The sequence below is a fragment of the Planococcus citri genome, chromosome 1 (genome assembly GCF_950023065.1).
Source record: "Planococcus citri chromosome 1, ihPlaCitr1.1, whole genome shotgun sequence".
NCBI classification, from domain to species: Eukaryota; Metazoa; Arthropoda; class Insecta; order Hemiptera; family Pseudococcidae; genus Planococcus; species Planococcus citri.
The window spans coordinates 58166452-58193756 of record NC_088677.1 but is presented as its reverse complement, the minus strand read 5'-3'; the positions used below and the strand labels follow the sequence as shown (position 1 = coordinate 58193756).

Genomic DNA, 27305 nt, shown 5'->3' with positions numbered 1-27305 from the left:
CTACTTGGAGATGAATTTTCGTAAAAACGACAGATACTCGAACTCGGTGAATCGTGTCTCAGCAACTATGAAGCTTCGTGTCGAACAATAAAGAGCATTTGCGTCGTCGTAATGCACGGCACACATATGTACGTACACTATAACGGTAAGTGATGCTGACATCTTTCTTGACAATTTCTCGACTATGGTTTCATTTATGTGCTGAGATAGCTTCACCATCAGGTGATTTCCATTGTTTATGGTATACTAGGCGTTATAGATGTAGCTACAATATGCATTTGCGTATCTATCTATGTATATACTCGACTGTGACTTGGCTTGTATGTTACATCGTGCCAAAAAAAAAGCTACACAGAAGTGGCTTGGCTCGGCTGAGCATAACCTTATTTGTTCCTTTACCCTAACCTATTTCAATGTAAAAAATATAAATCGTTTTTAGCTAGGCGTTGAATGCATGCGCTTGTGCGGAGCGACGAGCGTTATGTAATTTGTTTGTATGTTGTATATGCAGCAGCAGTCCAACTAAACGTACAAAGATAGGAATTACGAGGCAGTTTAATTGAAATAATATAACGCTCCGCGATATACGTACAGCTACGTATTTGTAGGTATATAAGACTAAAGCTGCAACTCGCGAATAAATTATTGGTTTGTGTACGTTGAAGTTTGCTCTATACCGGTACGTGGGCTTATGGCGCCAGGGCAACCTTGTTGCATGGGTAATTTAAAAAAAATCGCTAGCGAAATAATACGTACAACAACGTAGTATATGTATACACGAGTTAGTACAAATTTATGTCCGCATCGCGTCCATGCATCGGAAAACAATAAAGATTCGAGAATCACAGCCAGAGGGGAGCGGTCTGCGGTGGATTGAATTTCGACATTGCCATCGGCTACTGCTGCGTGTGCTATGCACTTGGGAAAGAAGACAGAAACGGTCTTATTGGTGTTGTTTTTGAAATCTTTTCCAAATGGCCGAAAGCTTCGTTGTTCGGGTACCCTTTGGGTCATCACGCCTTCCAAGTGCAACGAGTTACGTAAATTAGCGAAAATAATAGGTAATTATCTGAGGTAACTTGATATCGTGGAGTATACTGCGCAGGTTGTTCGGTAATTATTTAAATGATCGACTAGGCTGGCCTGTAGAAAGTGAATTGCGACTTGAAAAAAAAAAACGTCTTTGGGATATTCTTTTTGTCGAACTTTTGCGGAAATTGGAGCTGATTTTTAATTAGCAAACATTAGAGATGAGTTGGAAATTCCATATTGGATCCTTTTCTCTCGCGAAATTCTCGCGAAAAAATCAAGGTTGACCCTATAATGTCGACCCCTAAAAAATCGATCGATCACCGTTTCGAGCTGTTTTAGGACCTTCAACGAAATTTTTGGGGTTTTCAATTTCAAAAAAATTGTTAATCAAAGGACTCGAGCGGAATTTAGTTTTTGAAAAATGCCTTCAAAAAATTGGTCTTACGCCCACAAAAATAGATCTTACGTCTTAGAACGATTCGAAAATGTAACTAATCAATTAAGAGGTCATAAAACGATTGAAGGAGTACATCAAAATTTGTTATTCCCTACCTACTTGAAGAAAAAATCAAGAAAAAAATTGTACTTTTCCTGCTCTTCATGGCGAGGAATTTTTCTCACACAACTTGCACCCTGTTGAAGATGTGCGATCAAAATAATATTGTAAACTTTGAAAATTGAAAATTGAATAAAAAATAGACTAAAAACGAAAACAAGAAGTATTGAGGCAGATAAGGTACTAACACTTCAGGTATCTAAGGAAAATTTGTTGAACTTGTTTTGAACTCCCCTCTTCCTTCTTCCCCCCTCCTCTGCACCAACAATCAACCTGTGGGAAATTAATTTTTGATTGTTTATTTTCACATTTTACAAAACTTTTTAAACTGAAAGTCTTTCAATGAATTTTGAAAGTTTTGATTAGCAATTTATCATTTTTATCAGATCGTCTCCTTTTTTTGGCCCTTCAAGAAATCGAAGCAGTGAGCAAATTTCCCTCTTTGTCTCCTGCTTTCAGCAGCTCTGCTATTGTTTAGCTGTATTCGTGATCAACTGATCAATTCCCTAAGTTCCTGAAAGTACTACAAAATGAGAGGATTTGAAAATAAAATTCAAAATCAAAATCGGTTTTAAAAAAAACAATTGATTCAGAATTTATATTTTTTTTTAAAAAGATCGGTTTCGAGGAGAAAACGTTATGTTTGTTAATTTTGCCAAACAAAAACAAAAATGAAACGAAATCACGGTCGAAGAAATTACTTAATCGATTTTCGGTTTTCGAAATCAGATGAATCGATTTTTGAGGTTTGATTGTTCGACTTTTGATCTGATGATGTATTCTTGAGAGTGACTGTCTCAACCACAGTTGTTTTCAGTTCTGATTGTTTGATTTAGGTCAGAATGTAGAGTAGGTTTCTAGTTCCTTTTTTTAAAAATTTTTGAAGTATTGAATTTGAAACTCTCAATGGGTCTATCTCAACCACAGGTCCTTACTTGAGTCTGAAAACATCCACTGATTGGAATAGTGTCTGTATCCAACACTGACCCTAACTTGGGTGTGAACACACCCACTGATTGTAGCAGTGTCTGTCTCAACCACAGTTGTTTTCAATTCTGATTGTTTGATTTTGGCCAGAATGTGGAATAGATTTCTTGTTGGCTTTTTGAAAATGTTGGAAATATTGAATTTGAAACTGTCACTGGGTTTGTCTCAACCACAGGCCCTAACTTGGGTCTAAAAACACCCACAGATTGAAATAATGTCTATCTCAAACACAGGTCCTAACTTGGGTCTGAAAACACCCACTGATTGAAACCGTGTATGTTTCAAACACAGGTCCTAATTTGGGTCTGAAAACACCCACCGATTGAAATAATGTCTGTCTGAAACACTGGTCCCAACTTAGGTCTGAACACACCCTTTAACTGAAATAATAGTGTCTGTCTCAAACACAGGTCCCTTAGAAAGTTGGACTGAAAGCCAGACAGACAGGCCAATGACCATAGTAGCCCAGACAGGACTCCTGCCGGCTTTCAAAAGTGGGACAGGCAGGTCAATGACCTTTCACGGTCAGACATAACGACAGGCGGTCTTCAAAACCAGATCATACAGGTCAATGACCTTCAGAAGCCAGACCTTGAAGCCATACGACCTTCAACCAGACAGCTAGGTCAATGACCTTACGTGGCCACTGGCCAGACAGAACGACATACTGCCTTCAAAACCCGAACATGCAGGTCAATGACCTTCAAAAGCCAGACTTTGAAGCCAGACAACCTTCAGAAACCAGACTGACTGGTAAATAACCTTACGCGGACAGATCAGGACGCCAGACAGTCCGCAACAGTCACATAGCCAGGTCAATGACCTTCGGAGGCTTGGCCGTAGGCCATAAGGCCTTCAGAAACCTGATAAACAGGTCAATGACCTTAGGAAGCTGGACTGGAAGCCAGACAAACAGGTCAATGGCCCTTATGAGGCCACACAGGACGGAATTCTGATTTGGATCAAAATTGGAGCCTTTCGCACCTCCCCCTCCTCATCCTTCCTGCCCACAATCTACATCTTGTAGGAATCTTGAGATAGTTTACGAATTAATTTACAAGAGGTATTCCTGTAATTTTTCTTGATTTTCAAGTTCCTATTGAAGCTTCTTAATTGTGCACTAATCATCATGAAGAGTCGACTTTTCTCAGTAAAAGTTTAATTTTGAGTTTCTCAATTTTCAAACTTGAACTGTGTATTTTAAATTTCTAGTTCATCTTCTCTAAAATTCCACTCATGGATGTTTTTGAAGTTCAACCAATCTTGAAATATGAGACTTCAATGTTTGACAGTTTCGTAAGAAATTGCTAATAATATGTGAAAATTTTGAGCCACGATTCCTTCCGCCGAGAGTTAAGGTAAATTTATTTATGGTTATTTTTCTAAACGGCCAAAGGAAACTCATAAAAAAAGCTAAAATTTTTTAATATTTTTCGATCAAGCGAGTCGTAGGTTCTTATTATGAAAAATAGGTAGCAGTCAAATCAAACGTCACCAAATACAATACCTAGTTGCAAAGGTGATTCGATATCTCCAAAAAAAAGTAGGCGGATTTCGATCAAATTCAATAGAAACTTTCGCTTTGAGTTGAAATTTACCCACCAAAAATTTCAGCTCTGGAAAGGAGATTTGAGCCCGTAGTTTTTTCGCTCCTGTCGCAGTGTTGCTACACAACCAATTTTGGAAAAAATGGTCCAGTCTGATTTTTTTTCGATTTTTGGAGTTGGCAAAAATTATCCAAAAATTGGCTCCTTGTCCTTTGCGTTTCAAAATCATCCACCCTACTGAACAATGAACATGCATGCTCCTCTCGTATACTGGAGTGTCAATTTTATGGATAATTATGTTGCAAAAATGAACGGACGAGCGACGGGCGCAGCCATGAGCGAACCAGCCAGGCAGAGACACACTAACACTTGTTAAAATATGCATACTTAATATGTACGTAACATAGGACTCTCTCAAGTAAGTATTGCATCCGAGAGCTGACCAACAGAACTCACGTGTGTGGGCGTTATGTGTCTCCGTAGGCTAGGGAGGTTTGTACACATGCAACAACATGTGTAACAATAGCAGCGAACATGATATTTAATATGCAACATATACCTCTATCGAGAGTACTAAGGCTGTCTTTTACTATGTTATCGATCTTTACAATCCGATCAGTGTGCAACACGATTTCGCTGTGTAATCTGTGCACTCGACAACGCTGCACTTCGTCCCGCACCTCTGCCTAGGTGTACTTACTACTTACATTTTTACCTATGTGTATGTACTGTGTACTATACGCGAACTTACGAGTATACAGATACTCGTATAATAAATGAATGAAAATGGATACGGGGACTGAGCGAGAGCACAAAGCTCCTGAGCTCCGGCATCGTCAGCGTCGCTCGCGCTGCCAAAGCGTATATAATTTCTGCCCCGGGGCCAAAACACCGTTCACGCGAGCCATCGGGGTTATAGTTATAGTTATACTATAATACGGTGAATCGTGACGATTTTAGTGAATTTCCTGTAATCGCATCAGGGCCATTTCGAGGAACCTTCTCGAGACCGGTGGCGATCCGCGTCACAGATAAACACCGGTGAACGCTGAAATTGTAGTACGAGATGAGGAAAAAAATTCGCGTGTGTAAATTTACGAGTAGTATAGTTCACCTATCTGGAGGTATCTCTGTAGAGCGAGTTTAGTGTGTGACAATGAATTTCCATCTGTGGCTGTTGTGTTGTTTTTTTTTTACGCGGACGGGACTCCACGAAACCGTTATTAAATTAACGCTCGGAGCTTTTTTTGTTGCATTGTGTACCTAGGTTGCAGTTGCAATATCTAGCCGTAATGCACATTTATAACCGTAATAACCTTGAGAGATTTTGGTCGAGATTTGCTAAACGAGCTTTGGAGTATTTTTCGCGTGCTCCTCGTTCTTACGAATTACGAGTATTACGTTCTTTGATATCTATATTGGCGATTTTTTTTCTTCATGGGCGAGGTGTGACCGAATTTCAACGACATCTGTGAGCGAGGGTGTGATTTCATTCGATTGGTTCCGCTCTATTCTTATAGGTATTGGCAATTTACTCATTTGAGCGAAAATTGGATCGGTAATGGCGATAATAATTAAGAGATTTACGACGGATTATTCGCGTCTATATACCGTTGAGGTGATGAGTGAACCTTGAAAAAGGCGTTAAGAATTCGCTGCAGGACCTACGACTACGATCGTATTATCTACATGTACCTTGCGGATTAATACAGTTACTTACCTATCGGTAGATATACCTGGTATATAGGTAGTACGTGGTCCAATTACTCGGTATTTATTTCATAAAGAGCGAAGTTCACAAATTGTGAAATTAGATCTGCAATTGTTGTTTAATTGACCTGCGAACGGGTCAACAAGTTCATGGTTTTCTGCCTTGTTTCTTTCGTGGCATATTGGAATGTGTTGATGTGAAATATTATCGCTTTTATGCCTATATTTTTTGTCGGAATTACGTGTATTAGAAGAAAGCGGAGGCTTTGAGGAATTTTATTCCCCGCAGAACGTAGGAAATATTCTGACATGTTTTTAGACAATTTTAGATCATTTTTCGACTTCTGGAAGTTTCCCAGAGAATTTAAAAGGAAAGTTGTGGAAAAAAAAAACAATAAAACGTTGAATTACGACAAACGTTGAGTTTTAAACAAAATCTCCTTACAAGAGAAACTCTTGAGATGTCACACTCCGGTTTGAACGGGACCACGATTTTTGGAAAGAGAACAGTCTAAAACCCCCAGAACCAAATTTTCAGCTGCCCAAGTTCATTAGTCGATTTTTGGCGAATTTTTGAAAATTCAAAATTGACTGTTTTTGGCGATTTATACTTTTTTTAAAAAGTACGTACTTGATCAGTAAAAATGGTCAAAATAAGTTCCAAAACTAATATTAATTACCCAAATCCAAATTTTACCATTTTCAGCCATTCTGGAGCCTCCAGCGCGATTTTTCAATTTCTCCAGAATTTTGAATTCGCTCCAGAAGGCGTGAATATGAAGTTGGGCAGCTAAAAATCGAGTTGTGTATTATACTCGACGTGTTTAACGAGTTTATCTATATTTGAGCCGATTTTGAGAATGACACCTCAAGAGTGGTTTTTTGACCAGCTTTTTTCAAAATTAAAAAATCCAAAAAATCAAAAGATGACTGTTTGTGAGGAAATTTTTGAAATTTGTGCGAATCGCTGTATTTCTACAAGAACTAACCCCCGGAACGCAAATTCTACCATTTCCAGCCATTTTAGAGTGAGAGTGACACCTCAAAAACCCACTCTTGAGGTGTCACTCTCAAAATCGCCTCAAATGTGGATAAAGTCGTTAAACAGGTCGAGTGTAATATAATACTCGATTTTTAGCTGCCCAACTGCATAATCACGCCTTCCGGAGCAAATTCAAAATTCTGGAGAAATTGAAAAATCGCTCTGGAGGCTCCAGAATGGCGGGAAATTGTGAAATTTGGATTTGGGGGATTAGTTTTGGACAAAATACAGCGATTCGCGTGAATTTCAAAAATTTCCACACAAACGGAAAACTTTTGATTTTTTTGATTTTTTAAATTATTTTGAAAAAAGTTGGTCAAAAAGCCACTTTTGAGGTGTCACACTCAAAATCGGCTTGAATGTGGATAAACTCGTTAAACAGGTTAAGTGTAATATACAACTCGATTTTTAGCTGCCCAAATTCATATTTACGTCTTCTGGAGCAAATTCAAAATTCTGGAGAAATTGAAAAATTCCGCTGGAGGTTCCAGAATGGCTGGAAATGGTAAATTTGGATTTGGGTAATTAATATTAGTTTTGGGACTTATTTTGCCCATTGTCACTGGTCAAGTACGTACTTTTAAAAAAAAGCATGAATCGCCAATAAAAACAGTCAATTTTGAATTTTCAAAAATTCGCCAAAAATCGAAAAATGAACTTGGGCAGCAAAAAATTTGGTTTTGGGGGTTTTAGACTATGCTCTTTCCAAAAACCGCGGTCCCGTTCAAACCTGAGTGTGACACCCTTGTTAGTTTAAAACGTGTTTTTTTATCCTCTGTTTTTTTTTGTTAAAAATTCGCTTTTTTAAAACCTTTTTTGGTTTTTTTCTGCGTTTTTGAGAAATCTTCAAATTTAATTTATTTTTCATTTTTATTTCATTTTATGAGCCATATATCTCGACTTAGTCCAGAGGCGTGCTCTTGTGAAAAATTTAAGATTAGGGTCAAAATTCATTTAAGTAAAACATTTTTAAAACTCGTTCTATATGTGTTTTGAACAATTTTTACCCAGCAAAAAACTTTGTGTGAATAAAAAAAAACCGTTGAGCAATCGACTTCATGAGGTCGAAAATATGGTGCAAACCAAATTTCAGCGTTTTTCGTTAATGTGCAAATGGCAAATTTTTCATTTTTTCAAAAATACACATTATTGCTGGAGAAAATAACGTTGGATTTGAACCGATCTGAACAATAAATGTTGAAAATATGTATCAAAATCTATTTTTAAAAAAAAAGGTCACACAAACGTTAAATTTGAGTGTGGCTCAAAACTGTCACCAATTAACGTGGGAGGTCGAAAATATCATGTGAACCAAAATTCATCTGTTCACATTGAGTTGATTAAATTTTGATTTTTTTTTTTTTTCATAATAAGAGATGGCCTAATTTAAAATTTCAAAAATTCTCAAAAAATTGAAAAATGAATTTCGGAAACTAAAATTTGGCTTAAATGACGGTTTTCAAAAAATCGAGCCAAAGTTGCAATTTTTCATTCACATTAATTTGGTTTATAACTTTGAAACAAATGAATATTGCACCTAGATATACGCAAACCACATTTATATTTGTCAGATTTTTTTTATCATGAATTCCCTCTCTCTTTCTTCACTTGCGTGAGGGTTCGTGAGATCCGGGATTAGAATATGTTCCTACATAATCTTGAAAAACCTTTGACAGTTTTGATTCAAAATTTTTGATTATTTAATTTTGTGGGTCCGTTTTTGAACTTACTCGGAGTAGAATTTGATTTACTATGGCTGTTATTTTCCAATTATAGCTGAAAATTGCAATTTTTCAATTAAAAAAAATATTTTCTCAACTGAATATCATTATTTTGTAAAATTATAAAAGTTTTCTTTTTTATTTTCATCAAAAAAAAAATCAATTTCCTGTTTGTTTTTTGATAAAACTTTAAATAAAATTTGCAATTTGATTCATCTCAAAATTTTGTGATTTTCGCTCCAATGAATGGAAGGAGCAGGGGGGTGGTGTTAGGAACCTAAATGAGGATAAATCTAAAATGTAAGGTCATTTTGACGGTTTCATTTTGATTTAGATTGGATATATTTAAAATGTGATATTTCGAAATGACAAAAAAACTTAGAGGTGTTCAATTTTTTTCTGAAGATTTATGGTCTTAAAAGTGGAATAGGGATTCAGGGGGGGGGGCATTAAACAAGATACCTACAGCAATTCGTAAAAATTTCAAAAATGACCCTAGGCAGATGAGTATGGTCGAGCGGTTCCCGAGACCTTCGGAGGTGAAACTTATGTGATGTAGAGAGTCGTTATTCACAAATTCCGATTTAGGGGCAGCGAAGCACCCCCTCCCCCAAATTTGGGCGAAACTTTCAAAAAAAACCTGGGGAATGTGACATATCGAATTATATGTTTTTGGTAACGCTGAATACGAATATGACGTCAGATTTCTGATTGGACTTCACCCACGGCCCGCAACACCTTCCCAAATGAGGTACAAATTCAAAAAAGGGGTTTGTTCCTGCGACACATGAAGTAGTATGTTTTTGGCGACACTGAAACCGAATATGACGTCAGATTTTTGATTGGACCTCATCCATGGCTCCCAACAAATTTTTTGGACAATTACCAATGGTAGTAGGATCTGGGAGCTATGGGTGACGTCAATTTGAAAAACTAAGGCTATATTCGTGTTCAGTGATATCGAAAACATACTACCTATTTCATGTGTCACCCGAATGAAACCATTTTTTTTAGGTTTCTCCCTTTGGGAAGGTGCTGGGAGCCGTGGATGGGGTTCAATCAAAAATATGACGTCATATTCGGTTTCAGCGTCGCCAAAAACATACTATTTCAAGTGTCGCACGAACAAACCCCTTTTTTGAATTTCTACCTCATTTAGGGAGGTATTGGAGGCCGTGGGTGAGGTCCAATCAGAAAGCTGACGTTACCAAAAACATATAATTCGATATGTCACATGCCACAGGTTTTTTTTTTGAAAGTTTCGCCCAAATTTGGGGGAGGGGGTGCTTCGCTGCCCCTAAATCGGAATTTGTGAATAACGACTCTCAAAAACATCATTTTCATTCAAAAATGTCAACATTATAAACAATACTCCAGGAATTACTTCAATAGCAGTGGCGTAGGTACCATATTAACCTTATTACAGGTGAGGGGGTGTTGGTTTTGGTCGAATTTGACTATGGCGCACCCGAGGTACAATTTTGGGTAAGTTAATTGTTCTAAGATGAATACTGCATCTAAAAAATATTTTTCAAAAAGTGTACGGAAAGGCCTTGGGGGGTAAGGGGGACCTAAAAAAATTGAATCGAAATTTTGGAGGGGGATAAGTGGGGGGATGGGGCTGTTGATTTTTTTGGGAAAAGCCCTTATGCATATGTACACTTTGGTTCAAGTTTGAAAAAAATCGACTGAGTCAATCCTAAGAAAAAAATTGAAAACGATTTTCGATTTTTGAGGAATTACTAAAGAGCCACTCAGAGTTGAGGTCCAAAACTTGGAGAAAATACTCATCTTGGGGGTACCTATGCATCACATATAGTTTCACCTCCGAAGATCTCGGAGGCCGCTCGACCATACTTATCTGCCTAGGGCCAATTTGTTTACGAATAAATTTTTTTTAGTTTTTTCGAATTTATTTCTTCATTAATAAAAGCTGGCAAAAAAATATACTCGAAGTGTTCACCAGGCAATTAGATCGTCGAGGTTTCCAGAGACGCTCCAGAATGACTGGTGGGGGATTGTTGGGGGAGTTGATTGTAGACAATGGAGGGTCATTCGTCTAGAATTTCAAAAAATTTCGAGAAAAAAAACGTTTAGTTTTGGGTTTTCAAAAATCTTCCAAAAATTGAAAACATTAATTTGGGTAGCTGAAATTCTGATTATGAGGGTTTCAGATCGTACGTGCTTTTTCAAACGTATCGCAGAGGGGGTAAAATGGGAATTTTTGGAGAAATAAGTATCAATGAGTGAGGTGTCGTTCCCGCATGATTCAGTGCCGCTGAGCACGAATATTACATCAAATTTTGTTTCACATCTGCCCAGTCCTTCCAGAGCGTCAGCCCCCTTCTCAATTTCCACTATTTTCATTTTTGATGAAATTCCAAATTTTGAAATTCGTTTTACGGGTGTAGGCTAAATTAGGTTCGATTTTCGTGGGTGAAATTATAAAGCACTAACTATAAAAGTACCTACCTACATATTTGGGTGCGGTATGCGCCTTCATTTCCAACGCAGTAGGCAAAATCTTCGCACAACCTTCGAAATATTCGTTATTTAACCCAAACACTACCTACCCCTACATCCTAACGAACCAATAATTTCGCAACAAACACCTCTCGAATCATCCTATGGTTTTATTGTAAAGCTCGTTATTGGCGGATGTGCTCGTACGTGCGCAATGGCACAGAGGTGTGAAAATGTCGTGCCGTTTACAAGGGTGTGCGTGAACCAATGGCCTGTATTTCGAAATTACTTTCTGCGTTATGCTGACTAGGTATGCGGTCTGTGCATGTGCGTTGTTTTTTCCTGCTCATTTTGTCTACATCACCTTCCTGCAGAGAGCTGAACACTGACTGAGTTTACAATTCACAATGTAATGTACGTATAGAAAATTATTCTTCGTAGACCTACGCTCGTCGTGACATCTCACCAGGTACATAGTACATACCAACGAACGCTTTAATTGGTCGTTTAATGAATTTTGTACTCTTACGTGTGTAATTAGTCTAGAGCTTCGAAGCAAGTCTCGCGAATTTCCTCATCTCATATACCTTATTCTTATAGAGAGACGAACAAAACGCTCTCTGAAATACCACAAAAATGCTATAACTCATTTTGCAATACGACGCAGCGACCTGTTTCAAAATCAAAGCACCTACCTATCTAAATGGTCGAAAATTGACATCATAATAGCCTAGGCTGACTTATGTATGGTACATCGAGAGAGAGAGAGAGAGAGAGAGAGAGAGAAAGAGAGCAAGACGAAACAAATGAACAATTGCGAAAGTTTACTTACACAGCTCGTGATAAATATCTTTGTCGAGTTGGGCGAAAATATCCTACAATTATAACGTGTTGGTTGAACCGAACGGTGCGATAATTACTCTCGCGGTTGTATGAATTTTACCGCAAATGCCATATTATTATAGCCACCGTTTTAAAAACCAGCACACACGTATATATTTTATGGCTCTATACGAATAACCGCACCAATGCACCATCCATACTCCACCCAATAATACATACACATGCTATCCATAGTATCCAATACCTGGTACATATCGTGGCTAACTTCGAGTCTCCGCAGTAGTATTGTCCGAATACATAAATACAATGGAATTTTGATTTCAATTCCGATTTACTTACTATACATTTACCGTAAACGTGTCACGTTATATGTTAAATAGATGTAGAGGTAAATAAAAAAAAAAGTAAAAAAAAACTAATTCGTGCAAGGTTGAAAAAATCACCTGTCAGCTGAGGTTAATGTGTATCAGAAACGTGATATATTCACGAGTATATCTATTCAAATCACGTATACGTAGTGTTTTTATTATACAGTAGCCATTTGTTTAACGTAGTTTTTTTTTTCTTTTCCAGTTTTGATGAAGATCAATGTACCAGAGGTGACTTATGTGTGAGTCCGAGAAATATGAATGCGTTAAAGGTGCGCGTAAGTATATTTATATGGACATTGGTTGATTGTACCGTGTAAAGTTGTCGTTTTTACTGTAGCTGAATGCGGATGGGGCTGCGGCTGGTGCCCGCCTGCCATACCGTAAGGTGAGGCTGTATCGATAAAGATGACCCCAAGTGGGAAGATGAGCGGTACAGAGAACGTGCTAAGGTGTTCTCGTCGAGTTTATATGGATGTACGAGTAGTATACGAGGTACCTAAAGTCAGATAAATCTTAATGATTGATACGTTGATCGTATCGTTGAGAATGGGTTTTTTACGTTTTCATGCTATTTTTTTTTCGCGTATCCGATTTCGATGGGTAAAGGAAGAGGAACAGTGAAATCTGTTTCAGGATTCTGCTGAAATTTTAGAGAGAATAGAATGGAGGGAGAATCGGAGGAAATAATGTTGATGCAATGTTGGAAAATCGTCCAAAAATTGTCTATAATTATGTAATATGTATATCGTCTGGAATTGATCGACAATCGTATAGAAATCGATTAAGGTACCTAGCTCGTTTTAAACGGTGCAAAAATCCATCTAAAATTGCGAAAAAACCATTGAAAATGATATTTTGAAACGAAAAGTCCAAAAATCATATTAGACCCCTGGAGTGGGCATGGTCAAGTTGAAAATTACAGAAAGGTCATTTCTTTGGAAAGGCAAATTTTGGCTTCCGATGGATGAAAAGGATCTAAAATCATACCATTGGTCACTACCACCCCTGCGATCAGCATTGCCAAATTTCAGCTTCTCAAGTCATCCCCACCCCATGTAAGGTGGAAAAATCGTATTTCATCTGACCCCCTTTCCCTACCCCTAAAATTCACCTAGGTGACCCAAATTTTCATCATAGAATGGGAGAGTGCCACTTGAGTGCCACTTGAGTGCCTTTTGCAGGTTTAAACCTTCCAATCTCATTTGACCCCTGGACTAATTTTTCGAAATATTTCAAAATTGACAAACGGGTCTTTTTGGAATTTTGGCCAAAAAATTAGACTTTTCTTGCAATTTTAACAAAAACAAGGCTCTATACAACCCAAACTTTGAAATTCGAATTTATGCGAATAATAATTAATTCTTCAAAATACAAAGTATGAAATTTTGAAGTACATATTTTTTAGCAAAACGGAACCACAAAAATATTCGAAAAATTAATACTTACAAGGGAGGTGCCCCAGGTGACATGCACCGATTTAAATGATTCTTGCATCATTGGATAGAGGACATCGAACATGGTCTACCACAAAATGTTCAGCTGCTGAAGTTGGAATTTCGATTTTTAAGAGCGATTTTTCGATTTTCACAGAGCAATTTTGAAAAACTGAGCAAAAATAGTCGGCGCAGGTCGCATACCAAAACTTCCCACATTATTTTGGCATTTTAATACACATGGTGAGACTAGCCCATGGTGAAATTTTCAGCTGCTGAAGTTGATATTTCAGCATTCCAGACCAATTTTTCGGTGTTTTCAAAATTGCAATGTGAAAATCGAAAAATCGCCTTGGATGGCTGAAATATCAACTTCAGCAGCTGAAAATTTGGGGTTAGGCTATGTTCGATGTCCTCTATCCATTGATGCAAGAATCGTTGAAATCGATGAATGTCACCTGGGGCACCTCCCTTGTTAGTAATATCATTCGTAGTTTCAACAATTACAATTACGAGTTCACTACATTTAGTGCTAAAATTACTGTAGGTAAGTACTCGTACTTTATTTCGAATAAAAAAATGGGTTTCGGTTATTTCACGAACGTTGCAGTTATGGTGGTGTTCGTTGTCTTTCAGTTGGCTATGAATTTTTACACCAAACAGGCATTAACAACCATGATCAAATATGGATCTTTGTTACAGTTTTTATCGAAAAAGGTAGGATTTTTTGCAATTTTTTCCAAAAACAAGACTTTGCGACAATTTTAGTAAAAAAAAACTCCTCGTATTTATAATTGTTCCAAAAGAATTTCTTGAAAATTTTGATTTGAAAAATCGGAATTTGCAATTTGAACCCAAAAAAACTGTTTTTATTGCGACAAAAAAAAGCGAAATTTTCTGAGAATTATGGTCTCACAAAAAAAGGGTTTTCTGCAAGTTTTAGTGAAAAAAAAACTAATTTCTTTTAGAATTTTGACAAAATTTGCGACAAAAAAACAATACTGAAATTTGAACCAAAAATATAGAAAACAATTATTCTTTTTTATAATTATTTTGACAATGATTTTTCTTGCCAATGGTGATTTTGAAAAGTGGAGTTTTTGTGCAATTTTTCAGAAAAGCAAGATTTTTTGGTAATTTTGATTTTTAAAAAATTATTGGCATGCAGTTTTGGTAAAAAAAAACAAAACTTTTTGGAATTAGCTCTTTTGGAATTTTGAGCAAAAAAAAGATTTTTTTTGCGACAAAACAAGCAATACTTTCTGGAAATTCAGACCAGAACATTTTTTTTACTTACCTACAATTTTAGCAAAAAACAGACTTTTAGCAACTTTTGATTACTTTTTTTATGAATGACAAAAATGTTTCTTGAAAACTTTGATGCAGAATTTTTTGTATTTGCGTCAAAAAAATTAGATATTTTAGTCATTTTGATGAAAAAAAAACTGTTTTTTTTGCAATTTTGACACAAAAAATCGATTTTTGAAAAAAGAAAGACTTTTTGAATAGATATTTGAGGAAATTGAAACCAAAAAAAAAAAAAATTTCTTGGCAATAATAGATACCTACAAAACTTTTTGGCAGTTTTGAATTTTGATAAAAAAACAAAAAACAATTTTGATGAAAAAACAGGAATTTTTGGACATTTTTACTAAATGTGGGTTTTTGTTATATTTCTTACAAAAAAATTGAATTTTTTGAAAATTTTGATTTTAAAAAAAAAAACTGTTTTTTGCGATAAAAAAGTTACCTATATGTATTTAAAGCCTCACCAAAAAAATATTTTTACTGGAATTTGGCAAAAAAAAAGGACCTTTTTAGCAATTGCGATTAGAAAGAACCACTCTTTTTTATGATTCTGGATATGATTTTTCTTCAACATTTTTATTTAAAAAAGTGTGATTTCTTGCAATTTTGGCAAAAAAAATAGGACTTCTTGGGAAGATCACAGATAGCAGAACCTATCACTAGAAGAAATGTTTGAAGTCGAATTCATAATAATTATTGGAAGGTTATTCATTTTTTGCAGTTGTCCTAAAAACATGTTTTCAAAATAATAGTAACTATAGCCACGTAGAAAAAGCTAATCGACCACAGGGCTTCGGGGTGGGATTTTTAAACCTTACTCAAAAATACATTCTTATTTTGACGATCGAAGTCATCACTCAGTGTTTTACTCGTACCACTTTTTCCGTCTATAATACTTAAATATGGCAAATTATCGTTTATCTAGACGGATATTGACATCTGAAAAAACAAAGTGACCCGTCAAAAATCCAGGTTTTGTTTTCTTCTTCCGCTACTTTGGCCGGTGGTGCGTCTAAAAAGTTGCAAGCGCCGGGATTTCATGAGTAGTATTTTGGCACAGCACATGCATTTTGACTCTTCGAATCGATTAAAGGAAACGACGCTAACAGTTTTCAACAATCAGCACGCTGCTGCTCGAACACCTTGAACTCGAAGGTTTATTAAGAAGTTTTAACAAACGAATATGTTTCAACGACAACATCGTCGGTGACAGAAGACATATCACTTATCGATACGCCCAATCTTGGCTTTTGAGTATGTATGTTGCCAATACATGGAACATTGGAACATGGAACGTGGAACACATTGCATATTGCAGATTGCACAGGATAAGACAGTATTAAGTATATGCGACGAATTGGCTGCCATAATGTACGACGATGTGTTCGACACGTAGATCGCGTGTCTGGGCGATTATTTTTCAAATCGCTACCGCCTCTATGTCGTTTAACAACACTATGTGTATGTGAACTGTCGACTGTCGAGTGGACGTAGGCTATGTAGAGTATACGAGTAGGTCTAGGTATACGTACTCGTACATAGGTACAGGTCGATGATGTTGTTCATTTGTAAGATGCAAAATTACATTTGTATATCGCCGAGGTGCTTGGAAAATGCAGCTAGAGAAGGAAAGAATGGAAAAAAATTTACAGTAACCACCGTGAGATACTCGAAGAGACTCCGGGTCGTTATGTAAATAAGCGATACATCGTCACGCATATGTACAACGTATTGGCCACGGCTATTGCTCCAGCAGTCGGTTGATTGTAAACAGTGTTTCAAGTTGATCATAGCAGTGCGACTGACTGTATGAGAATAACATTGCAAAGTACTTGCAGATGTATACATTTATATAGGGTGTTTCATGAGTGATGATGCTCCTTCAATATGGTAAATAGGCAGCTTACAATGCATACTGGGTGTTCTGCAATGGATGTCGAATTATTCGCCTGATAATGCGGCAACTTGAACGACACAGCTGTAAATTTGTTTGCTTAGTTAAGAAATGAAGGCGCAATTACAAAACTTCCTAATGTAATGCAGATTGTTGTAGAATTTTAAAAAAGGCTCTCAAAAGGTTCTAATCACTTTTAGTTAAATTTCTGAATTGAAAGAGGTAGGTACCTCTATCTTATATCGACAACGGAACATTTTGGTAGTTCAGAATCAGTCAATGACTTTGATCATAATTTTTTCCTATCAGAGCTGGAGATAACTCCAAAAAAAAATGTCAGCTGCCCAAAGGGATGATTGAAGGTCCTACAGTGTTTTGAATTTTTTAGAATGGTTCAGAAATTGTATGAGATAGTAGGTACCTGTTATCCTGAAAAAAAAACATACGTACAGGTCACATTCAAGTTAAAATCTCACTTGGAGACTAATTCTGGCATGAGTTGGTATAAATTATTGGTATTTTTCAGGAGAGCTTAAATCTCAAAATATTAATTATGATTGGGCAGCTACAACCAGCAACACTTTTTTGTGGGTGATATCTCAACAGCCCATACCCATAAGTTGCAATGCAATAAAGGCCACTTTTAGCATACAAATTTTTTAAAAACAATTTCAAGCTGATTTTTTTTCAAAAATGTATTGCTGCGACCAGTGGCTTAGCCAAAAAAAAAAATTTTGACTCTAATTTTTTTAAAAACCATTTTAGAAAATAATATTTGCGCATGCGCATCCTATAACATTTTTCAATTCCACAATTTTACTCCAAATTATCAGTGTGTGTTTACTCGTCAGTTCATCACTTTTCAGTCTTTCTTTCCAGAAATGAAGCTAAAGAAAGCTTGGATGCAAACTGACCCCAGCACTCTGCTGATGTAGGAGAATTTTAGGAAATAATATTGGAAAAATTGAAAAATGCAATAGGTACCTAATTACAATATGATAAAAGTTAAAAATAATGTCACACCCCGGAGGAGAATGATTAGATCTGATCAGTTCTGATCAAATTTGATTACATCCAATCAGATCCGCCCTACTGGGCCTGATCGGGTCTGATCTAATGTAACTAATTCCAAAGAATATCCGGATCTGATCAGGTCTAATTTGGTCTGACAGCTCTGATCAGATCAAACATCGGATCTGATTAATCTGACTAGGTCTAATCAGATCCGAAGTTTTCTCCTTACAACAAATGAATTTCGTATGTATCTTTCGAATTGAAAGCTGTATTCATGATTGTTCTCAACCCAAGTCAACCATTTTCTACAAAATAGGCAAATATGAAATTTCTTGTTTTGGTGACTCTTGAAGACTGATTCACTAAAACTCACCTAAATACACCAAAAGTCACCAAGTTCAAGTCACCAAGAAGTCACCAGGTATAGTTTCAAAAATGAATTTTTTGTCCAAGTTGAATCATAAATTTTCAAAAATTTTCGCCCTCGCTTCGTTCAAGCAAGATTATTTTATTTTTTCAACAATTTTTGAAGCATCAAAGGTTAAAAAATTAACTTATCAGATACATCAAAAATTGTTGTTTCATTTCTTGACTTGCTTACTTACATGAATTTTTGAAATTATTTTTCTGAAAAGTTTTTATTCAAATCTGAAAACTATGAAATCCAAAAAAATCAATTTTACTCGTCAAAACTGACGTTTTTTAAAACTTTGTTTTAGAAAATTAATAAATTTAGGTGTGAAAAATTTGCTAAGGAAATTTCAGTCAATTGCTACCGAAGGATTTTTAACGCCACGTTTGATATCGATTTAAAGAAAAAATAATTTTTTATGGCTACTTTTTTTTCCAAAAAATTTCCCAAATCTTAAAATGTATCATTGAGCAGCTACAACCCAAAAAATTTATTTTCTAGGTCGTGCTTATTCCAATTTCTGGCCCCTTTCGAAAGCCACTTTTGACATGATACGAAAAAATGTCTTTTATGTGACGATTTTTTTTCAAAAAATGTTCCAAAATCTCGAAATGTGTGAGGCGAGCAGCTACAAACCGCGAGGAACCTTATTTTTAGACCATTTTCATCTGTCTACGCGTTTTGAGGGTCATAATATTCGACATGATACGAAAAAATGTGTGTTGAAAAAGTAGGTTCAATAGTTTGAGGCCATCAAATTTGTAAAAAAAAATTTGTTTTTTGGGTCCAATTTTTTTCAAAAAAAGAAAAAAAAGGATCATTTTTGAATGTTATAATCTCGCTATTATAGAGGATTTTGAGGGCCATTTTTTCGAAACATGAATGGGAATTTGGAAAAGTGTATTTTACGAGCGCTGTTCTTTCAAACAAAACGTCTCAAGATCTCAAAACGTGGAATTTTTTTTATAGAGCATATTCCAGCTTCTCATACGTTTTGAGGGCCATACTCGACACATTGAAAAAGAAGAATTTGTACCCCTACTTTGGATTCAATTTTTTTTCAAAAAAAAATCTTAGAAATCTTGAAATGTGTGATTGGCCAGCCACAATTTTGAAAATCTTTTTTTAGTGTTGTAATATTCTCTCTACCACGGAAGATTTTCATCAGCAGGGGTGCAAAAAATTTGTACTTTATGAGCTCAGATTTTTCAAACAAAATTACCCAAATTAAAACAAATTCTCGAAATCTTGAAATATGTAATTGAGCAGCTGCAGCTCTAGAAATCTTCTTTCAAGGCCATTTTATTGTTGCCACAGGGTTTTAAGAGCTGATTTTGAAACATGGTTGGAAAAATTGGCTTTTATGAGCTGACATTTTTCAAATATAATGCCCCAATTCTCAAAATGTGTGATGGAGAGGCTACATCTCTCAAGGAATTTTCTATCTTGGTTGCATTCCCACCATCAGCACTTTTCAATGATTATTTTCGATGTCGATAGGAAAGGTTTTTTTTGGCATTTGGCATTTTACATGAAGTCAGTTTCGAAAATTAATTTACTACTCCCTAAACAAGGAAGTCTACTTGTGTATAAATTGGACCTTTGAAAATTGAATGCGATTTCAATTCATACCCACCTAAGCTTATGTCACTTGCAGGAAATGAGTTTTTTTGGGGTATAACAACAAGCCATTCGATTTTTTTCATCAATTCGTACAAACTTGAGAAAAATTCAAGAACCTCGCAGTACAAATTTTTTGCATGATTTATGAAGTCTATTTTGTATATCTAGGTAGTAGGTAGGTAGGTACACAATGGTCTGCTCCACGCAACCACCTATATATTCAATTTATTACGACGTCGTGTATTCTTCGTGTGCTTGATGCAGAGCCCAGCTGCGGCCAAAGGAGCACCGGAGAGTCTGCTCGAGCAGCCAAGAAAATGATTTCAACAATATGTCGTCACGATTTCAGATTACCGAGTCGAAATCGATTTTCTCGCGCGTATACCCGCAGTAACCTGTTACGTAAAGTTGCCCGATGCTCTGTAGGTGTCTTCGTTCATCTCGGTGTGTGTGTACTGTGTACTGAGTATAAAAATAAATAAAACATTGGATAGGTCGTTGATTGGATGATGCTGATAAAACACACCGCTTCTCAGCCGCCGCCGACGTCGCCGAATAGAAATTATATAACGAGCTAAATGAACCTATATCGTTGACGTTTCCGACAGCCGAACAGACAACCATGGGCGTGGCGTATTTAACAATTTTTCGCCCAAGAGATGTGAAACCTCAACTATATGATCATGATCCATGCCTACCTAATTCAGGTGCTTGTAAGAGTAGGTTGTGTATAGGTTTGAGTTGGAGTAAAGTCAAGAGTGTGACTTTTGCTGTTTCTCTGCGTGTCTGCGAAGATGAGCTCTCTCTCTCTGTGTGATGGGTACGGATATGATACTGTATCGCACCCGTTGTTGCCTTATAATATGTCGTGACAACTACAGCACATCGAGCACTGTAAAAACCATGATATATGTCATCTAACATAAGACGATACCTACTCCAGTCTCATCGACCGTTCGGCAGGACGGAAATAAATTCGAACGAGGTACTTAGACTAACCTATAAGCTTGCGCCTTGTGTCGTATATCACCGTGTTTTCGATTTTTTGACACTGTGGCTGGGGACAAACGTGTGTTCGACATCGACATCGTGTAAATAGGGTGTAAGGGGTGGTCCCCAAAAAAGATATATTGGTCTAGATTTAGTCGTAGAATCTATATTTGTACTACAAGTGCCTTCGTCGTATTCGTAATTACTTGTGGATCGTGCCTCGTGTCCTAGGGAGGACCTTCCCAAAGAAATGTTAGTCGTATTTTTTGATAATTTGTCCAATGGGTCGATATTGAGCATGAACTCGAGATTTGTTAGAGAGAATAGAATAGAGGGCAAAGAAGAGAGAAAAGTGATGAACTAAATGATCAGTGATTGATCAGAGCCGTGTCCTACCAGGGAAAAATTATTGGATCTTATCAGGTTTGATCAGATCTAATTCAAACAAACCTCTGATATGATCATATCAAATCAGGCATCAGGCCTCTCCAATTAAATTTGAATTCTGATCGAGGTTGAACAGATCTAATGTGATTAAAACTTTGATTTAACAGGTCACATCTGGTAGGGTCAAGTTGAAATTAAATCCATTGAATTTCTGGGCCTGATCAGATTCAATTATTTTATGCTGGAAATGATGTTTTGCTGATGAAATGTCAAAGAATTGGAACATTTTTTCTATTTCCTACTAATCGATCAAACAAATAGGTAAGTATTTAGCAATCAAGCAATAAAGTTTGAAATTTATTCGCCCAATGACTCAATATAGGTATTCTTATCATTTAAAAAAAAAAAAAAAAAAAAAAAAAAAATGAGAATCAGGGGAGGTCAAAAGCATTGAACTCATTTCTCAGCATCCCCGATAAGTTTGAGAAATTTTCGAATATTTGCTTCAAAATTTAGAGGGGAAAGGGAGGGAAGGGAAGGGAAGAGCTAGAAAATCAAGTGGCAAGAAAAGAGTCGCATTCAAAGAGAATTTTTTCAAAGTCCAATTTTGAAAATATGTTCCTTCAAATTCGAGTTTTAAGTTTAAATTAACTGCTTTGTTAATGTTTCCTTTTTTGTTATTTTTCAAAGATTTCTTCAATCTTATTCGAGACTTTTTTGACTTTTCAAATTATTATTTTTTTGTTTTATTTTTTTAATTAAGTACCCACTTAGCACTGGAATAATTTTGTAATTTTTTGTTGTTTTTTCTGCTGATTTTTTCATACATAGGTAGGTAGTATGCTATTTTTTCAAGCTCCAGTTCTCCTTTTTTTTTTTTTTGATATTTTTAAGAATAATTTCTGAAATATTTTTGAGTTGTTAAGTTTGTTTTTGATGTTTTTTTTTTGTTTTGTTTTTTTAAGAAGACATTTTTACTAAGAGAAACATTTTTGAACCGAACTGAGGATAATCCTTAGGGCATACACAAATATCCCGAAACACCACCACTCACCATTTCACATGGACTGAACTTCGGTGCAGAATTTCAATTTTCAATTTTTGGCGATATTTTTTTGGATTTTACTTTTTGACGAATTTTTTTATGAAAAAATCAAAATTTTATCGAATTGAGATAGTAACCTGAAGTCTAGGTGGTGGTTTTCATGCTAATTTCAGTCCTCCGAATCGATTGATAGAGGTTCCCGAGCCATTCTGGAATCTCCAGTATATTTTTTGATTTTCGAGTTTTTGAAAAATCATCATTAAAAATGAGCCAAAATGAGATCCTCAGCACCTACACACTCCAATTCACTTTCCATTGATTGACAAATCAAAAAGATTCTTGATTTTGATGAATTTTTATATATATGTTTTCTCAATTTTTTAGGTCCAATTTTTCCTCCCTCCTCCCTTACTCGCCGAAAATCTCTCATGTCCCAACTCTTTTTGCATTATTCGTTTACTTCAATAATAGTTAAAAAATATTTTAATGAGATGAATTTTCGGAATTTTATCATTTTTGGGACGCATATGGGCTCGTATGAGGCCCAAATAATTGTCTGAAGCTTACTTGCATGCAGTTTTTTAGTTTTAAGGTCAGAAAAGTCAATACGTATGTTGATGGGATATGCAAAAATTACTAAAATACTGCTGACCTTGAAAATTTTTGGCGGCATTGTTTCCGCCCCCTCCCCCCCCATAACTCACACCCATCCAAAGACCATAATTACCTACCCAAAGATGGATGAAGTTTTTACTTTAAATCTCACAGTCATAAAAATCTTATGATGGGTAATTTATTTTTCACCATTGTAATCAATTTTTAGGGCACATGATCCTCCCCCTCCTCCCTCCACAGGTCTTTACGAAGTCAAAATAATCCTTCAAGGTTCGTTTGCTTTTCATGTAATTTCTTATTTTGAGGTCGAAAAATATTTGACAGAATATGTAAAAATCACTGGAACTTTCCGCACTCATCCTAAAAAAAAAATTGGAGCACTACCACTCCCCTCCCTCTCTTCATTCTCCGCCTATTCTAAAATCATCATATTTCAATTTCTCATCCAAAAAAAAATCCTAAATTGGGTCCATATACTTTCATAATTATTTCAGTAAATAGGGTTTTTGACCCTCTTCCGCCAGCAGTAGATAATTCTCTAAGGTTCAGTTTTCGTGTACTTACCTATTTTCTGATTTTGACTTGAGGTCAAAAAAGTCAGTGCTTTGACAAAATATGCAAAAAGGACTGAATGAAAATACCCACTTTAAACATTTTTGGGAGCTCCTATCCCCAACCTGCATCACTTTCAAAACCCTCATACCTCATATTTTAATTATTTTCATCGTTTAAAAAATTCGTGAACTACATAGATAAATTATTTCAAAACTTTTTTGGATACGTAGCCTACTCCCCCTCTCCTAAAATACACCCTTATGCAGTCAAATTAAACAGTAAGTTTATTATTATTATTATTATTATTATTATTAAAATAATATTGGCTTCAATTTTTGGGATCCTAGTCTCACCCGCTCAAATAACTATTTTAGATTTTTGAAGCAAAATTTGTCACTTTGAAAATTATTATGCTGAAAAAAAAAACAGTTTCTAATAATTCTTTTCTGTGTTATTTTATAAGAGAAGTTATAGGAGCTTGACTGCTCGAGGCACAGATGAAATTAAATTTTGAGTTGAAATTTTCTTTCCGGATCTCATTATTTATTTAAATGGACCAATTTAGCTGCGAATTTTTTCACCAAAAAAAGCTTTAGAAGAACAATGAAAAAGAAGATTTTAATTTTTTTTAAATCAAACCACATTTAATTTTAATACCTAGGTACTTATGAGCCTATTTTTTTCTTGAAAAAAAAACTACTTCCTATGATGAGGTGAGAAAAGTTGTCTGGAACGAAAAATTGACTCAATCTTTCAAAAACTATCACCTAACAATGTGTGTCTGTTTACAAGTAGGTAATGTAATCATTTATTCGAAGTTTCTCTTACCTTCTTATGCATTTACGGTAGATCACCCTCTGCTCAGGTTTCTCCCCCTTAAAAAAAAATTACCTCATTTCATTATAATAATTATACTTGGAAGTGGAAGTTCAAGGTTCATCTACGTAGAACGATCGTTTATTGAACCCGACAATAATATTTTTTACAATACGTAGCAAATCAACGACATCAGGAACATTAACTTCATAATTTCTCGCATGTAAGTTTACCTACGTACATATTTGTAAGTTGGCGAGCGAAAAAAAAACAACAGCTCGAGTTTATTTTTCAAAATAGAAAAGTATCATTGGAATAGGCTGGATTTTAGATTTGGTGGTGTTTATAAATCAAATTTTTACAACCGGTCGTAAAAATAATATTTTACCGTAGATTTTATTGTCCAGGTATATGTACTCTGTGTTGGTAGAGGTGTAGGTACATACAAATTGATGGGTACAGTTGCCCTAGCGCGAGCTACGAGTATCTTCCCCTCGATGGTCGATAAAGTTTTATTTTAATCTGATTAAGTAAATGATATAGGCAGAGGTACTAAACAGAAGTTACAAGTTGCATTTTTGCTCGAAGCGTTGATAATTATGCACACGTCGGAGGTGTAATTTATACGACGTATTTATCCTATCATAAAATAACGTACGTCTAGTTCAACGTATGAGGTGATCTGAGAGCTGGAGTTGAATGCGTAATAAAAAACAATTTAGCATAAAGGAAAATTCTTGATGTAAAAGTGAACGTTGATGTGAAGTTTTTTTCAATTTTTCTACGAAGAGTAAAAACACTTTTACTTGGAAACCATGACGTATAGTTGATTTGTGTGACCTACCCTTGAGTCGATGATGATTTATTGGTCGGGCTCGGTTCGAGAAAAATCGATCACCCTCGATCAAATATTAAAAAAAGGATGAGAGGGCAGCTGGCGAAGGAGAACACATTAATTAACACCGTTGCATTTCAGACGGTCGGCACGCTTTCATATTTTCCAGCATAGACTACCAAAATAACATGGCCTACGGTCATGTAACGCTCGTAGAAACTTAATCGAGTTCAGACTGTTTTAGTGTAATCAATAGGGGGGCGCCAGACACCCCGTGAAGATCACCTTACATTTTACAATAGCTTCGAAGCACCTTTCACTAGTCGCTGGTGGCGTTTTTCAAGACTTATACTTTCGTTTTTGTTACTCCTAATACACCAAGCTTTGGGTAACGAGCCTTTGAAATATGAATTTCTTCGCTTTTCGTATTCGGGGTTGATTTGATTGGAATATTCTCGGCTACCGGAACGAAGAAAATAATGCAAGTTTTCATAAATCATCGAAAGTAATCGATACGTTGCCAGCGAACCGGTTGAATGGCGATAAAATCTCGCGCATTTGAATCATACCCTGTGGGGACAAGATGAAGTAGGAAAAAATAAAATAAAAATCCAAGTATCTAACGACGAGATCTCGTAGAAAGAAATCAATTGTCGTTTACACCCGATCGGGCTCTCCGGTTTTCAATATAAATTTCAAACATAATGACAGCGTACGTCAAATTTCACTTTCGACGCGTGCTGCTAACCGGCTCCGGCTGCGTCACTCGAGGTGATAGAGCTAAAGAGACGGAAGGATTCGTAATCAGAATGAATTATCGATCGGTATTGAATGTTTTTTTTTTTTATTAACTTAGCATCTACAATAACGTAATAATATTAAAAACTGTAACTATCGAATGGAAATTTATGCATCCTTGTTTTGCGTTTTCCATTTACCTCTCCATTTTTGAGGCACTGGTACTATAGCCGGACACGGAACTTGACCTATTATTTGACATATACAATGCTTGCTGCAAAGGTAACCGAAATTGGCCGGATTTTCTTTCTTCTCCTGAGCGAGTAGTTCGCTTTGGAGAACGTGTCTGTAATTGAAATATTCGATTTGTCAATTGAAAAGCTCTAGTTTAGTGAAAAGAAGTAAGTGAATGTTGAACGTACTCTGCTTTGCCTAATACAGTTATCACATGATTCAATATTTCTCGTTTTTCTTTATTATCCGTGTCTACGATAACGTGTTCGCCATTGTCTGCAATTAGTTAGATGGATTATATATTTGTTATTATTTTTTTTCATTTCGTACAAATGAATAATAATTGAATGAACGAACCTAGAAAACATCTAATGAAAGGAGTCGGTGTCATGTTCTTCAAAACGATGCAATGTACATTTGGATTCTTATACTGAATTTGAGGCATATGCCATGTTAGAAAGTCGCTGAAAGTGAAAAATAACATGATGAGATTCTTTTAATTACATTATTTGACATTGAAGTCGGTGAATTTACTTACTTAAGTCCTTTATGTCGGTCTCCCCATGAATTGACATGAACACAAAAAACTTTGATTTTATCGTTCAAGTATATCTTGCCGGCATCCAAGTAATGTTGAGTACGAATAATAGCATTAGCGCCGACTTTGAACGGCATTTTTAAAAGGTTATAATGGCATTAATTTAGTAAAAGAAGTAATTAAATTATTTTTCGTTTTTAAAAAAAATTATCGAAAATTTAGAAATTGATAAAAATTTTATGGTGTTTTTTATGTTTGCAGATTCAAAACAGGAAGATTTGAGCAGCATCGCGTACGTTTCAAGAAGTAGGTAAGCGCGCGAAATGATAGGTGTTGCTTTTCGGTCGAATGTCGTTTGACGAAAATGCGTCGAAAATTGAAATCCATGAGCAACTTTTGAACTTTCGAGCTTTCGCAATTCGGCGGTAATTTTATCTTCGATGATTATTGATAATTCTTGATCCGTGTGACCAGTTTGATTGATTAAGGTACCCAAGTTTATTATTAGGTACTTTATTTGAAAGTGAGCTGAGCTGAGGAGTAGGAAACGAAGTTTTCATGCGCAAGATGCAAGAAAATTTTTATACTTACAACTT

The 27305-nt window shown here is 35.9% G+C and overlaps 1 protein-coding gene and 1 long non-coding RNA gene across 2 annotated transcripts; one reads left to right on the top strand and one right to left on the bottom strand.

Moving 5' to 3' along the window:
• Positions 1 to 27177, top strand: LOC135833109 (uncharacterized). Its single transcript, XR_010556406.1, has 3 exons — positions 1 to 145; positions 12475 to 12541; positions 26971 to 27177. It is a non-coding gene; the product is annotated as an uncharacterized LOC135833109 (long non-coding RNA).
• mRpS25 (mitochondrial ribosomal protein S25) lies at positions 26027 to 26951 on the bottom strand. Its single transcript, XM_065346727.1, has 4 exons — positions 26710 to 26951; positions 26529 to 26635; positions 26360 to 26447; positions 26027 to 26283 (listed from the first exon to the last, which is right to left on the bottom strand). Exons 1-4 carry the CDS (start codon positions 26844 to 26846, stop codon positions 26106 to 26108), a joined length of 510 nt encoding a protein of 169 aa, XP_065202799.1. The 5' UTR covers positions 26847 to 26951; the 3' UTR covers positions 26027 to 26105.
• Positions 27178 to 27305: the final 128 nt, after the last annotated feature.